Here is a 15,020-nt window from a genome sequence, read left to right on the forward strand (position 1 = left end):
GAAGAAGTCTCAAGAATTCTTTCTTGACCGTTTGCTCCCAGACCCCAACATTTCATATTGGTATGATTCTATTTATGTAGAATATCCAGAATAGGCAAATCCATACCTGCAGAAAATAGAGTAGAGGTTGCCAGAAACTAGAGGAAGGGGGAAATAGGGAGTACAGCTAATGGATATGGAGTTTCAAGAGCTATGAAAATGTTCTGGAATTAGACAGTGGTGATGGTTGCATAACTCTATGAATACACAACTTCACACTTCAAAAGGGCAAATTTCATAGTATGTAAACTATATCTCAATAAAGCTGTTACTAAAAAATCTCTTTAAGTATAACATCAGATTTCTAATAATATAAATGTGCTACAGATATTAAAATTTGAAAACAACTTACATATACAATTGTATAATTCAACAGAATTTGTTATACCAAAATCCATTTGAAAGTCCCTGACCAAAGCTATACACAGCCATAGTCAACACTGACAGAGATAAACCCAAATTACATCTATAACAAACTAAGCAAAACTATGCACAAAGCTCATGACATGCAAAATCCAAATAAAATCCAATATTCAAGAACACATGTGTATTCAATGACATTATCCAATAGTGTACTTGAATTATTTTGACAAAAGCTTAGGACTACTAACATATTCCTTGATAAGAAGGTTCCAACAGGCTTCTATTGAAATAGTTTGCAGTCTGCTTCTTCAATGAACTCCCTTTGTTTTGCACATGAGTATGGGACAGAATTAGGCAGTACAGTAGGGCCTGGCATTAACTATTCTCCCGCTCCCATCCTTTCCTTTTCAAGTTCTTTCTTCATGGAATCCCTTTAGAACATTTAACAACTCTCTCGCCTTCAATGAGAGGCTACTGCCTCACTCTGGGAAACCCCAGAGGAAGGACGCTAATCATGCAGGTCACGTATCTGTCAGGCTAAAATGAGAGGCATTCTCAAGTCACAGAAGACACAATGAGGCCTCTACAGGGTACCTTCAGTCCTAGATAACAGATGTCTTCTAATATGTAAATGTATTCCCTGATGCTTTTTCATTTCATTTTAATTTTTGCAAATGTGCTACCTAGTGGTATTTTTTTTAACTGGCATTAACTCTCAAACCAGTTACTCTACCCCTGGATAATCAAGTACTGATTATTTACTGTGTATTTATACAAAATCTGAAATACTAGCTTTAAACATACTAATGTCATATGATACGTAAACTAAAACCATGCTGGCATTAAAAATACAGACATAGCAATTTGGGGAGTTTGTTATTAATTCCTAGTCATTATTAAACACAGAATTAATTTCATTAATAATGAAACACTAAACGAGATACTATCAATCATAATTGTCTACATGCTAAAATACCTTTCTTTTACACAAAGAATCACTCATTTAATAAATCTCCCTAGAGGGGCGCCTGGGTGGCTCAGTGGGTTAAAGCCTCTGCCTTCGGCTTGGGTCATGATCCCAGGGTCCTGGGATCGAGCCCCGCATCGGGCTCTCTGCTCGGCAGGGAGCCTGCTTCCTCCTCTCTCTCTCTCTGCCTGCCTCTCTGCCTACTTGTGATCTGTCAAATGAATAAATAAAATCTTAAAAAAAAAAAAAATCTCCCTAGAGGCAAGATGTGATTTAATAAAAGGCCAAAAGACAAAGTCATAAGCATTTCCCACATTTAATGATAAAAAGAGACTTGCAGGCTCTATTTCCACCATGCTAACAATAAATCACTTTCATTGACCCTCATATTATTTTCCCCAAATACCAAAACATTATTCAGCAATTGAAAAATATTCTGAAGTTCTAACATAAAGTCTTATGGTAATGCAGTAAAAACTCAATACCACTAATTCAGAACAGCTAATGATGTTCTATCTTCATTAGAAAAAAATTTACTCACAGAAAATATCAATAATGTAGATAAGAGGATAGGGAAGAATACCTTTAAAATGTCTTTATAATCATTTTAACTATTCGCCAATTTTTTTTTTAAAGATTTTATTTGTTTATTTGACAGAGAGAGATCACACGTAGACAGAGAGGCAGGCAGAGAGAGAGAGAGGGAAGCAGGCTCCCCGCTGAGCAGAGAACCCGACTCGGGACTCGATCCCAGGACCCTGAGATCATGACCTGAGCCGAAGGCAGCGGCTTAACCCACTGAGCCACCCAGGCGCCCATATTCGCCAATTTTTTAAAAAACTTTGAAAACACAGGATTAGAGATACAAATTTTGGGGACCCTGGCTGGCTCAGTTGGTAGAGCACGGGACTGTTAATCTCAGGGTCATGAGTTCAAGTTCCAAGTTAGCTGTGGAGCCTACTTAAAAATAAAATAAATTATTTTTTAAAAAGAGAGAGATACAAATTTTAAAAATACTCATCCCTTTAAAGCATGTTCCTTTATGAGAAAATTTTCAAACTACCATTCAAGGGAGGCCTTGGCCGCTCAATTGGTTAAGCAGCTGCCTTTGGCTCAGGTCATTATCCTAGAGTCCTGGGATTGAGTCCTGCTTGGGCTCCTTGCTCAGTGGGGAGCCTGCTTCTCCCTCTGACTCTGTGTGCTACTCTGTCTGCTTGTGCTCTCTCTGACAAATAAATAATTAAATCTTAAAGCAAAAAACAAAAATGAAAACAAAACAAAACAAAAAACTACAAGTCAATTTACAGAGTTTCAACCATCATTTTTCTTAGAGTGAATAGAGTCAAATAGAAAATACCAGCATGCATGGCACATAGTAAAAGTAAATGGTATTTTGTATTAACTTTTACTTCAGTATAAATACACATTCAACTGTAAAAGAGATCTCTTAGGAACATTTTAGTTAAAAGTGTAAAAGCTACTGCTCTAATGCCCTATACTAAGCATTGGACTAATATTAAGAATATAATGGAAAATGTAAATCAGTTTCCAATAATACACCCTAATTCAGACTTTCAATACTTTACACAGTTGTGTATCCACCCTGCATCACTCCCTACCTTCCCATTTCTTCTACTCTTCTGTCATCTCCTAGTGAGCTCTTTTTTTTTTTTTTTAAAGATTTTATTCATTTGAGGGAGAGTGAGTAAGAGAGAGAGAGCACGCGCACAAGCAGACTAGGGGTGGGACAGGCAGAGGGAGAAACAGACTCCCCACTGAGCAGGGAGCTGGATGTAGGACTTGATCCCAGCACCCTGGGACCATGACCTGAGCCAAAGGCAGATGTTTAATCCACTGAGCCACCTAAGCACCCCGCCTAGTGAGCTCTTCAACTGTAGTCTTAACATGCATTACATACAGACTGGACTAAGTATACAAAAATATGAATGACCTTTCTCCTAAAACTCTTCAAATTGGGTAACTTCATCCCTCAAGACAGAAAAGGAGATGCCCAAAGGCATGAGGAGGACTAAAAAAATTTTTAGTATCTGGCCACTTTAGAAGACCCAGAAATTTAAGAAAGAAAGTTAAAAATGGATATTATTCCTAAGCATGAGGGAAAAAAATAAATAAAATCAGTTGAGGATAAATTTCCTCCAAATTCTGGCCAGCCATCATTATAACATACATATTCTAAAGATTTTAAGTGTTCTTTTCTATTTTATTTTTTAATTTTTTTAAAGTGTTCTTTAGTAAGGTTTTGCATTCAATTAAAAAACTAAGCCAGGGGCGCCTGGGTGGCTCAGTGGGTTAAAGCCTCTGCCTTCAGCTCAGGTCATGGTCCCAGGGTCCTGGGATTGAGCCCCGCATCAGGCTCTCCACTCAGCAGGGGGCCTGCTTCCTCCTCTCTCTCTGCCTGCCTCTGTGCCTACTTGTGATCTCTGTCAAATAAATAAATAAATCTTAAAAAAAAAAAAAAAAAGCCAGGCCAGACTCTTCATTCTGAAGGATGATTAAGGCACTGTCACCTAAATCAAGGAAAATATAAAGAAATTACAATTTTGAAAACCCTTTTCTCTTATCAGCATCATGTTGAAAATTAAAGCTCCTAGAACTGGTAAAACAGCTGTAAGAATAGTCATCATGAAAATCATGCTATTCTCTCCGTACAAAGATGAAAATAAGACACACTGCCATATGCTTTAAGTAATTATTCACACAGCATGATGGTTTTATAATGAATCATCTCTCTGTCCCCTGTTCACTCTGGTAATCTCTCATCTCAACTGATGGTAACTCCATCCTTCCGGATGCTCCAGCCAAAACGCTTAGAATCTTTTCACATCTAAACCAATGGCAACTCTCTAATTCCAAAATATATTATATCCAGCATCTGATTACTTCTCACCACCTCCAATACTACCCCTCTCCACTGGATAAATTCTCCTTCCACCCCTGCACCCTTACAAAACTATTCTCTACATAGAAGCCTGAGTTATCCTTCTGAAACACAGTTATATTAATCCCCTGCTCAAAACCCTGTAATGATTTTCACTCGTACTCAAAGCAAAAGCTAGGTACCCATAATGACTTCTACAACTTCACCCCATCTTATGGTCAGGCCGATGCAACCGTACCGCCTTACTCTTCTGGTCTCTTCCCATCTGCCTCCTCACCCCATTGCACTCTGCTCCAGCCACTCTTGCCTCCTATTCCTTAGTCACATGAGCATGCTTCTATTCCACTTCCAGGCATTCACTTCTGCTGCTCCCTCTGCCTGGAGCAAGCCGCCTGCAGATAACCATAATATTCACTTCTCCAACTCCTTCAGGTCTTTTCTCAAATGTCATCTGCTCAGTGAGGCTTCCCTGACTTATTTTAAACTCACCTCTAGTGGCAATTGGGTGGCTCTGTGGGTTGGGTTTCTGACTCTTGATTTGGGTTCAGGGCATAGCCACAGGGTCCTGCGATGAAGCCCTGGTTGGGCTTTGCACTCAGTGCAGTCTGCTTGAGACTCTCTCGCTTTGCCCCTCCCACAACTCTATCTCTCTAAAATAAACAAAACAAACAAAAACTCACCTCTACCCTAGCAGTCTCCAACCCCTTTCCCTGCTTGATTTTTGTCCTTTATTGCCACTAGATTCTAAACTCCATAAAAAAGGGATTTACGTCTGCTGTATCCCAAAGGGATTTCACTGCTGTATCCCAAGCATCCAGAACAGTACCTGGCACACAACAGAAGTTCAATAAATACTTGCTGACTAGATGAACTGGCCAAGCAGTGACACATATTTTCAAGGAAAAAATTACTCATTTAAGGCAGAGCAAACACAAAAATGGCCCAGTCTTCATGGGCATGAGCTCATTATTACCATCATGAGCATTAACATCTATCAAACACTTATTCTGCGTGCCAAGTACTATGCTGAAAACTTTCTTTACTTGCATTTCAATTTTTTCATATAATACAATAATTATAAAAATAAGACTTAGATCATAAACTAGTAAGAGGCAGAGATGGGTCTAGAAACCAGAAATACATGATGACTCAATACCATGCTCTTAACCGGTAAGCAACTACCTCCTTAAAGCTAACATTTATTAACTGTTTACTATGGTTAAATTATTTACTCGTAATGTATTATTTTAACTATTTTAATTTAAAAAACCCACCAAAGCCAACATTTTTAGTTGCCTATCCAACATACAATTTTCCCTTCTTCTTTAATAAGAGAACCTTAACCTATTCTGTTTGAAGTAATAATGTGCCCAGCAAGCTTTATTTCATAGCCTCCCTTGCAAATGGCCAAGTTACATGGTTCTGGCCAATAAACTAGAAATGGAAGTCACTGGGTAAGGCTTCAAGTAAAGAAAGTTCTTTGCAAGGGAGCCAATTCAGTCATCACATGCCTTTGTCCTTTTGCCATATTCTTCCAGCCTGGAACACAAGAATGAGGCTAGGAGTACAACTATGCTGCAACTATGAGAATGAGAGTTACGTGCTAAGTGCAGTGGAGTAGAAACTAGGGGCCTGCGTGCTTAATTAGGGCACAGAGGCTGCCACTCCAGTTACAGAAGGGGAAAAAGGTACTTTATTAAGCCACTATTATATGTTATCCATCACATGCAGCCAATGCAAGCCCTACCTGATACAGCCCTATGAATCTGTTGGCCCAACACTGGCCTTTACTGATAATATCACCATAGTGAAGTCTCCCAACCACGGGGAGAAAATACACTAAGCATTAAGCATCATTTTATTGATAGAGCATGTCTTTCACATTTATGGAGGCTAGAGGTGAGATCCTGGAATCTGACAACCTGGAACTGACAACCATTACTTTCGGACATCAAAATGTATGGCTAGTGAATAAAGAAAATAAAAAAGGAGAGAGGAAGGTAGAGAATAAAGCTAATGGGGGCACCTGGGTGGTTCAGTCGGTTAAAGCCTCTGCCTTCAGCTCGGGTCATGATCCCAGGGTCCTAGGACTGAGCCCCACATCGGGCTCTCTGCTCGGTAGGGAGCCTGCTTCCCCCCCGCCCCCCGCCTGCCTCTCTGCCTACTTGTGATCTCTGTCGAATAAATAAAATCTTAAAAAAAAAAATAAATAAAGCTAATGAGTTGCCCTCACCAAACATCAAAGCTAGGTAAATCATACCTTATTTAAAAAAAGATCTTTTTTTTTTGACAGAGAGAGATCACAAGCAGATGGAGAGGCAGGCAGAGAAAGAAAGGGAAGCAGGCTCCCTGCTGAGCAGAGAGCCCGATGCGGGCCTCGATCCCAGGACCCTGAGATCATGACCTGAGCCGAAGGCAGCGGCTTAACCCACTGAGCCACCCAGGCGCCCTAAAAACAGATCTTAATGAACAATTTTCTAAATCTAATCCAAGGTAAACAGTGAATACTTACGGGGATTTTTCAAGATGTAGAAAAATAAAAGGCACATGGCACAGCCACTGCCAGACTGTTTTCTCTATCTGCCATCATACCATATTGTTGACAATATCACAGGTGGCAGGGTCTTATGAAGCTATACTATCATGTCCACCGTAAATCCTGAAATCCATCTAAACTTTAATAAAGATCTAGGGAAAAAAAGATGCAGTAATGTTCCATTAAGCATTACAACAAATCACACAGTATTTCATATTTCATGGTAATATCAAAAATTACAAAACATAAGGAGGAGAAAAAAGAGATAACAAAAACTATTATGTTAAGGAACATTCAATGTGGGGGTGCCTGGGTGGCTCAGTGGGTTAAGCCTCTGCCTTGGGCTCAGGTCATAGTCTCAGGGTCCTGGGATCGAGCCCCCATCAGGCTCTCTGCTTAGCAGCGAGCCTGCTTCCCCCTCCTGCCTGCCTCTGTGCCTACTTGAGATCTCTCTCTCTCTGTGTCAAATAAATAAATAAGATCTTTAAAAAAAAAAAAAAAAAAAAGAGGGGCGCCTGGGTGGCTCAGTGGGTTAAAGCCTCTGCCTTCGGCTCAGGTCATGATCCCAGGGTCCTGGGATGGAGTCCCGCATCAGGCTCTCTGCTCAGGGAGAAGCCTGGTTCCTCCTCTCTCTCTCTGCCTGCCTCTCCACCTACTTGTGATACCTCTTTCTGTCAAATAAATAAATAAATTTTTTTTAAAAAGAAGTATTCAATGCAAACTAAACATTTTCTTACAAAATTATGCTTCATCTACATAACAGTCCCAATGATTTAAGTCCATTATCTCGATTTTATAGACAAAAAGCTGAAACTAAAATCAGTTATATAAATTGCCCAAGATCACATAGGTAACAAAAAGGTAAAGCCAGAATTTGAATCTAGGTCAGCACAACCTTAAGACCATACTCTTCCAGCTGCTTCAACATATGTCAAATACAGTACAACACCTGGTCAGAAATTCTAATACAATAATAATGGTTAGGAAGGAGCTCAAAAACACTGAAAAGGTGAGTAAGCGATACTGACAATACTACTAACACCTTTTACAAGTAATCATACTAAAGAACTTCAAATCTTGCCAAAGTATGCTTAAGATGATACAATTCTTCAAAAGGAAGTCCTTTGAATTCCCAATTTGTATGCTTTTCTAGGAAGGGAATTTTTCTTTTCACTATAGGATTTTCTCAGAAAGAAAGAACACGAAACAGAATGTGAGAAACAACTTAACCCTACAAATATATATGTATATTTTTAAGATTTAGGGATAGGGATGCCTGGGTGGCTCAGTCGTTAAGCATCTACCTTCGGCTCAGATCATGACCTCAGGGTCCTGGGACTGAGCTCCTTATCAGGCTCCCTGCTCAGCAGAAAACCTGCTTCTCCCTCTCCCACTACCCCTGCTTATGTTCCCTCTCTCGCTGTGTCTCTTTCTTTCAAATAAACAAACAAAATCTTTAAAAAAAAGAAAATTATTCAGGATGCCTGGGTGGCTCAGTCAGTTAAACATCTGCCTTCAGTTCAGGTCATGATCCCATGACCCATTATCCCAGGGTCCTGGGACAGAGTACCATGTCAGACTCCCTGCTAAGGGGAGTCTGCTTCTCCCTCTGCCTCTCACCCCAGGCTAGTGCTCTCACTCAATCTCTCTCTCTCAAATAAATACATAAAATTAAAAAAAAAAAAAAAGATTTATTTGAGAAAGAGAGCAAGGGTGAAGGGGGGTGAGGGGGAGTGTCACCTGAAGGAGACAGAAACCCAAGCAGACTCTGCTCTGAGCATGGAACCTAAAAAGGTGCTCGATCCCATGACCCTGATATCAGACCTGAGCCAAAACCAAAAGTCATACATCCAACTGACTATGCCACCCAGGTGCACCAACCCTACAAATATCACAGGCTAAGTAGAAAGTGTAAAAAAAAAATTACATTCAAATAAATGCACGTGCTTTGATCAGAAAGGAGGCATCACTTAACCACTGCCTTAAAATACAATTCTTTGAAAAGAGAAAATTCAAATGATCCCCCAAATGTTTTTTTTCTGAATGCCAATCACGTGTTTCCTGAAAAAATGACATGTAATCTGAAGAAATCACAAAGATTCATTTTGAAGATTATAGCTTATTTCAAAATACTATTCCAAACATTTATTCCAAACATTTCAGCACAGAAGCAAATCCAGAATAAGTACACGACTTTTGGGTGACTGGGCAGCTCAGTTGATTAAGCGGCTGCCTTCAGCTCAGGTCATGATCCCAGGGTCGTGCGATCAAGCCCCACATCCAGCTCCCTGCTCAGCAGAGAGCCTACTTATCCCTCTCCCTCTGCCTGCCGTTCTGTCAAATAAATTAATTAATTAAAAAAAAACACCTGCTTGTTGAGGCTATATTATTATAACATTACATATATAATATAATATTATATTATTTTATATAGTGTATTGTATATCATGATATAATACATTATCTACAATAATATATAGTAAGCTACAGTTCAAGGAAAAAAAATTTTTCCCCTCCCTATTGGGAGTGGAATGGAAGGATATTAGGAACTTTCAGGAACTTACAAATGAGGGGGTGACATTTAAAACTAAAATAGGATACACAAAAGAAAAATTCTACTACATCCAAAAGGGTCACCTTCAAAATATCTGCTCCTATTTGATCTTTCATTGTAAGGATATTTCCCTTAATCCTTCATTGTAAGAATATTTCCCTTAAATTTTTTACTTAAATTTTCAGAAATCAAATTTCTACATAGAAATCAAATTTCTACATAGAATGAGGATGCTGAATAAGGCAACAGGAGAGTCGGACACAGGTATTAGCTGTGCCAGTAATTAGCTCTATGACTTTAGAAGGTCATTTTACCTTTTTATGCCCCCACTGTCTTCATCTGTGAAACAAGATGGTTCATCTTACCTGACACCATACCTTAAAAATTCAACTCAAAATGTCTTGGAGGTCTAAATGTAAAAGCTAAAACTGTAAGACTTAGGAGAAAACACAGGAAAGAAAATCTTTGTGAAGTTGGATTAGTAAAAATTTCTTAGATACGCCACCAAAAGTACAATCAATAAAGAAAATGGGATAATTAAAACTTGTCAAAATTCAAAACTCCTTTGCCTTAAAAGACGCTATTAAGAAAATGAAAACACAAGCTACAGACCAGGGGAAGAAATATTTGAAATCATGTATCAGGTGAAGGACTGACAACCAAATGAACACATACACACACGCCCTATAACTCAATAAGAAAATAACCCAGGGGCAACCCAAGTGGGCAGAACATTTGATTGACATTTCACCAAAGCAGATAGATGAAAAGCTAGTAAATAAGCACATGAAGACACTCACCATCATTAGTCATTAAAGAAATGCAAAACAGAACCACCAGATACCACTTCATACCCACTAGGATGGCTATAATCAAAGACAACAAAGCTGACAAAGATAAATAGGAACCCTCATACATGCCTGGTGGGAATGAAAAATGACAGTCATTTTGAAAAGGTTTATCAGGTTCTTAAAAAGTTAAACATAAATTTACCATTGACCCAGAAATTCCACACAAGGAAAAGGAAACATGTTCACATGAAGATCTGCTGAGTGAATGCTCATAACAACATTATTCCAAATAGCCAAAAAGCAGAAGCAAGCCAATGTTCATCACGTGGTATCCAATAAATAGGAATAATGTATTGGTAACAGGCTATAATATCGATGAATTTTGGAAAACATGGCAAGTCAAAGAAACCACCATAAAGGGTCACATATCATATGATTATATTTACATGAAATATCCAGAAAAGGCAAATCTATAGCAGCAGAAAGTAGTTTTGTGGTTGCCTGCAGCAGGGGGTAGGAACAGGGAGTGACTGAAATGGACATGAGGCATCTTTTTGGAATGATGGAAATGTTCTAAAATTGGATTGTAGGGATGATTGAACAACTCTGTAAATTTACTAAAAAATTATACAATTGTACACTTATACAGGTGGACTGTGGTATAGAAATTATAACCCAGTAAAATTGTTTTTACAAATGAAGAAATATTATGCGAAGTGAAAGAAGCCAAACACAAAAGACAATATGTTATTATGATCTCATTTACAGAAAAATGTCCAGAAAAGGCAAACCTATAGAGACAGAAGGATTTGTGGTTGCCTTGGGTTGGGCGATGGGAACAGGGATTAACTGTAAACAGGCACAAGGATCTTACTGGGTGATGAAAATATTCTAAAACTAGATTATGCTAGCTGGTGCACACCACAGTAAATCTACTAAAAACCACAGAATTTTGTACTTAAAAATGGGTGAATTTTATAGCAGTAAATAATACCTCAGTAAAGTTACTTTTAAAACTAAGATGGCCAACTGGGGAGGATATGTGCTATGGTGAGTGCTATGAAGTGTGTAAACCTGGCGATTCACATACCTGTACCCCTGGGGATAAAAATACGTTATATGTTTATTAAAAAATTAAAAAATTTAAACAAAACAAAAAACCTAAGATGGTCAAATCACACTGGAGTAACCTTTTACGCATGGCCCACTTTAAGAATGAGATGAAAACTAACCCAATCCCAGAGGACTAAGACTCTCTTTTGCCCACTTACAGACACCCTATTGGCTTGAGAATCCCAAATTAATAAGTCTTTAAATATCTAGAACCCTATGCCACCTTAATGGCTAGGCATAAAAAATGACCACAGAAAGATGTATACCTTCCCAAAAAGGAAGCAAAACTCTCTTCTAAAACAATGATGAGGATCCCCTTTCTTTACTTTTCAGACATCATTTTGAAATCTCTCACTTAATTTCTTTCTTCAGTGTGAAACTGACTGAGGGACCCAGAAGCAATCAATCAAGACAGACACCTAGCGAGCTGTCTTTAGAACCAACCAGTGTATGTCAAATATCCAGAAAGGACACCCACGATGTGGCTTAAGGAAAAAGATGTGATTTCTTTCAGATAAAACTTAGCCCAGATTTGTTTTGAAACAAGAGGCAAAAAAAGAAAAATATATATATTTATATATATACATGAGATAAAGATGCTCTGAAATACAGCCACGTTGCAATAAACACACCTCTAAGGCAGCTAAAGAGCTTTCAGCCAGTCTTTGTTATAAAACTAATTTTAGGACAGGATGCTGATCTAGCAAAGCAGACAATCTCCTTCCTCCAATACAGAGGGGTCTGCTCATGTCAGTGAGATTGAGCTTCTGTGTAGCTAAAGCCACCCCCTTTTGATTTCTAAAGTCACTGGATTATTGTTGTCCAACAAATACTCCCCTCATCCCAAGTCCCCACCCTCCCCCCATCACTGTGCCTGAGAATTACAATCCACCTTTGTGCAATTTTTGGTCTCGGCCAACTGGTATTCCTGGACCTCAAATCCACTCCACACAGCAGCCAGATCCCTCAGATGACGTCCTGTCTCTGCCTGAAGCCCTCCAATACACTTAGAATAAAATTCCAAAATCCTTACTAAGCCTGATAAGATCCCCTTTCTATCCGTGCCAGTGTTCCCTCAGGTCCTGAAACACATCAAGCTCTTTCCCTCCTCAGGACCTTTGCACTTCCTCATCCCTCAGCAGGGAAAACTCTTCCCTGGAATCCGAAGACGACTCATCCTTCAGCGCTCAACTTAAATGTCAATACCTCCGAAAAAGAATTTTCCTTGAAATCACACTAACTAGGTCTTCAGGTCACTCTCTATCAGAACATCTTGTTTATTTCCTTCCTAGCACTTGCCAAACCTTGAAATTCTTTTCATTTGTCTGGTTATTCAATGTCTACCTCTCTGACCAGAAAGTCACTCCCAAAGAGTGGGAAGTTGTGCCTACGTTGTCTCGGTGCCCGGTACCTTCAGCTTCATCCGGAGAGAATCCCCAGCTCCACCCCAGTAATGTTTGGCACTTCGTGGGCACACAAGTGATCTCACACCCGCGCGGGAATGAACTAAAGCCCCCGTCCCACAATCCCCCAAATAGGTGGCTGTGCCCACAATTCCAACAGCCTATTTCTCACAGAGCCTGCTAAAGGCCTGTCCTGTGCCTGCACTTTTCTTCCCCTCCCAAACCCATCTATCGCTCAGGTTCAAGTATCTGGCACTACCTAAATCTCTCACGAGCCGCTCAAACCCCATCCCGCCGGCCTCACAGGCTCGCCACAAAATCCCCTCCCCGCTTCGCACGCGCTGCACAAACCCAGAGCCTCACCCACGCGCCCTACAAATCCCGGGCCCCACGAGCGCCCACGAGTATCCGTGAGTCCTGGGCTCCCCGAGCTCCCGCGGGTCCCCACGTTCCCGCGTGTCACCCGCCGCCCAACGCGGCGCCTCCCCCCTAGCGGCGCCAGCGCTCACCGATCACCTCCTGCAGCTCGTAATCGTCCCGGTTGATGGACCAGGGCAGGGCGCTCGAGTCCTCGGACATGACGGCGGCACGGCTCGCGATCCTCCCTCAAACTCGCTGACCTCTCGTCTCCTCGCCGCGCCTCTCCCCACCCCCAACCGCCGCCGCCGCCGCCGCCGCGGCCGCCGCGCCCCCACCAACCGCCTCGGGAACAACCACGGGTCGGACGGCGTCTGGGCGCGGGGTCACCGCGCGGTAGAGCGGCGGGGGCTTGAAGCTCCGGCGGACCTCGCCTCCTGCTCCTCCGCGACCGGCACTCCCTGCCCGGCTCAGCTCCCGGCCTCGGCCTCCGCTGCAGCAGCGACAGGGTATTCGCCTGGGCCCAACCCCTCTGTCCCGCCCTCCACCCCAGCCCCACGCACGGGCCAAACTTTCCCTTCTCCCTCCACCTGCCGACACGCAGCGCGCTGACGTCACCGCGCCGGGCATGCCCCGCCTTGGCCCCGCCTCCGGCCGCCATCTCAAGTGTGGCTGTAGAGGCACCGCGCTAGCAAGAATCCCGGGAAAGTGGAAGTTGACAGTGAGAGGGAACAAAGGCTCAAGAAAGAATTCAGAGAGGGTATCAGATAGCCAGAGAGCCCAAAGTAGCAAGAAAGTGGCAGCCACACTAATCATGGCGACCAAAAGACGACCCAATGGATGGGGCGGAGCCACTCCTGGCGGCTGGTGCACGTTGCCGTCTCCGTCGTCTCAGTTATTGGTTTGTTTGAGAAGGGATCGGAAAGGCAATGGGTGGGTATGGACGTCAGTCAAAGTTAGTCCCGCTTCCGGACTCTTCGCGCGCTTCCTGGCGCCAGGGCCGCACGAAGATCGCCAGTACCTTGCTATTTTAGCCCTTTTCCTGGAGTGATGTCACGGCGTAACCGTCACACCCTCGAGACGTGCAAATGGCTCGGAGGGTGTGGAGAAGCTGGAGGGCGCAGCTGGGTGTGGTAGCCTTGGGGTGTGGACAACAGCCCACGAAGAAAGGCCTTGAGCAGTGGGAAGCAATGGAACTGGAAGTTTGCCCCTTGACGACACCTTTTACAAGGCGGAAATGCTCTCTGCAGCGTCTGTCGCCACCTTCTTTGTCACCTTATTGGGCAGGGAGGCAGTACTTGTCCAGTCTCAGCTTTGAGTCCAGAGCTCAAAGGAGCACCTGTCTTTTCGAGGCGGGGCTCGAAAAGTTGGGCCTTTTCTCCTGCCCCGGCTTGGGCCATTAAACAAGTGAGATTCGGTCCCTGTGGTTTGGCATCGTTGCAAGGGCCTCGGCTTTTGTGTGACCTCCACTAACTTGAGTTTTCTCAGGTTGACCCCTTAGGTCCATTGGGGAAATTCCTGAGGTGAAAATTGAGTGCGCTTGGTAAAATGGAAGAAAGAGTATCGGCATGAATTGGTCCAGATACGAAACTGTTCCCTCTTGAACATCTTTCAGGCCAATAGTAGTCATTAAGAAAAAGAAGCCTTCGCGGAGACCCTGCCACGCCCGGAAGCCCTGTGCTGAGCTCAGCCATAGAAGGGCGGATGACCACAAAACAAAAGTTCTCAACTAGGAGCCGCAGGAGTGGAACTGTTAAGTTTTCACATGGTTGGTGGAATTGGAGAACGTTTCTCATGGAAGAGGGGGCATTCGTACCAGGCCCTGCAAAGGTAACATGATTTCAACAGGTGGAAATTGAGAAGGTGGAATATTCCAGTGACAGCCAAAGAGCCATTGCCCAAGTTTGAAAGCAGAACACAGGCCTTGCTGTAGCAATTGGTTTCAGCCATCACCACTGACACCTTTACTGCCATGTGTTGCCTTTCTTTTTGCAGGGA

At 42.2% G+C, this 15,020-nt stretch overlaps 1 protein-coding gene across 1 annotated transcript in view; it reads right to left on the bottom strand.

The window, feature by feature from the left end:
- The window catches only part of OXSR1 (oxidative stress responsive kinase 1), a 104,832-nt gene extending 91,526 nt beyond the window's left edge, over positions 1 to 13,306 (bottom strand). The window contains exon 1 of the mRNA XM_047740475.1: positions 13,175 to 13,306. Coding sequence (XP_047596431.1) covers positions 13,175 to 13,244 — 70 coding nt within the window. The 5' untranslated portion in view covers positions 13,245 to 13,306. The remainder of the gene's footprint in view (positions 1 to 13,174) is intronic.
- Between the last annotated feature and the right edge of the window lie 1,714 nt (positions 13,307 to 15,020).

The sequence above is a fragment of the Lutra lutra genome, chromosome 1 (genome assembly GCF_902655055.1).
Source record: "Lutra lutra chromosome 1, mLutLut1.2, whole genome shotgun sequence".
Taxonomy (NCBI): domain Eukaryota; kingdom Metazoa; phylum Chordata; class Mammalia; order Carnivora; family Mustelidae; genus Lutra; species Lutra lutra.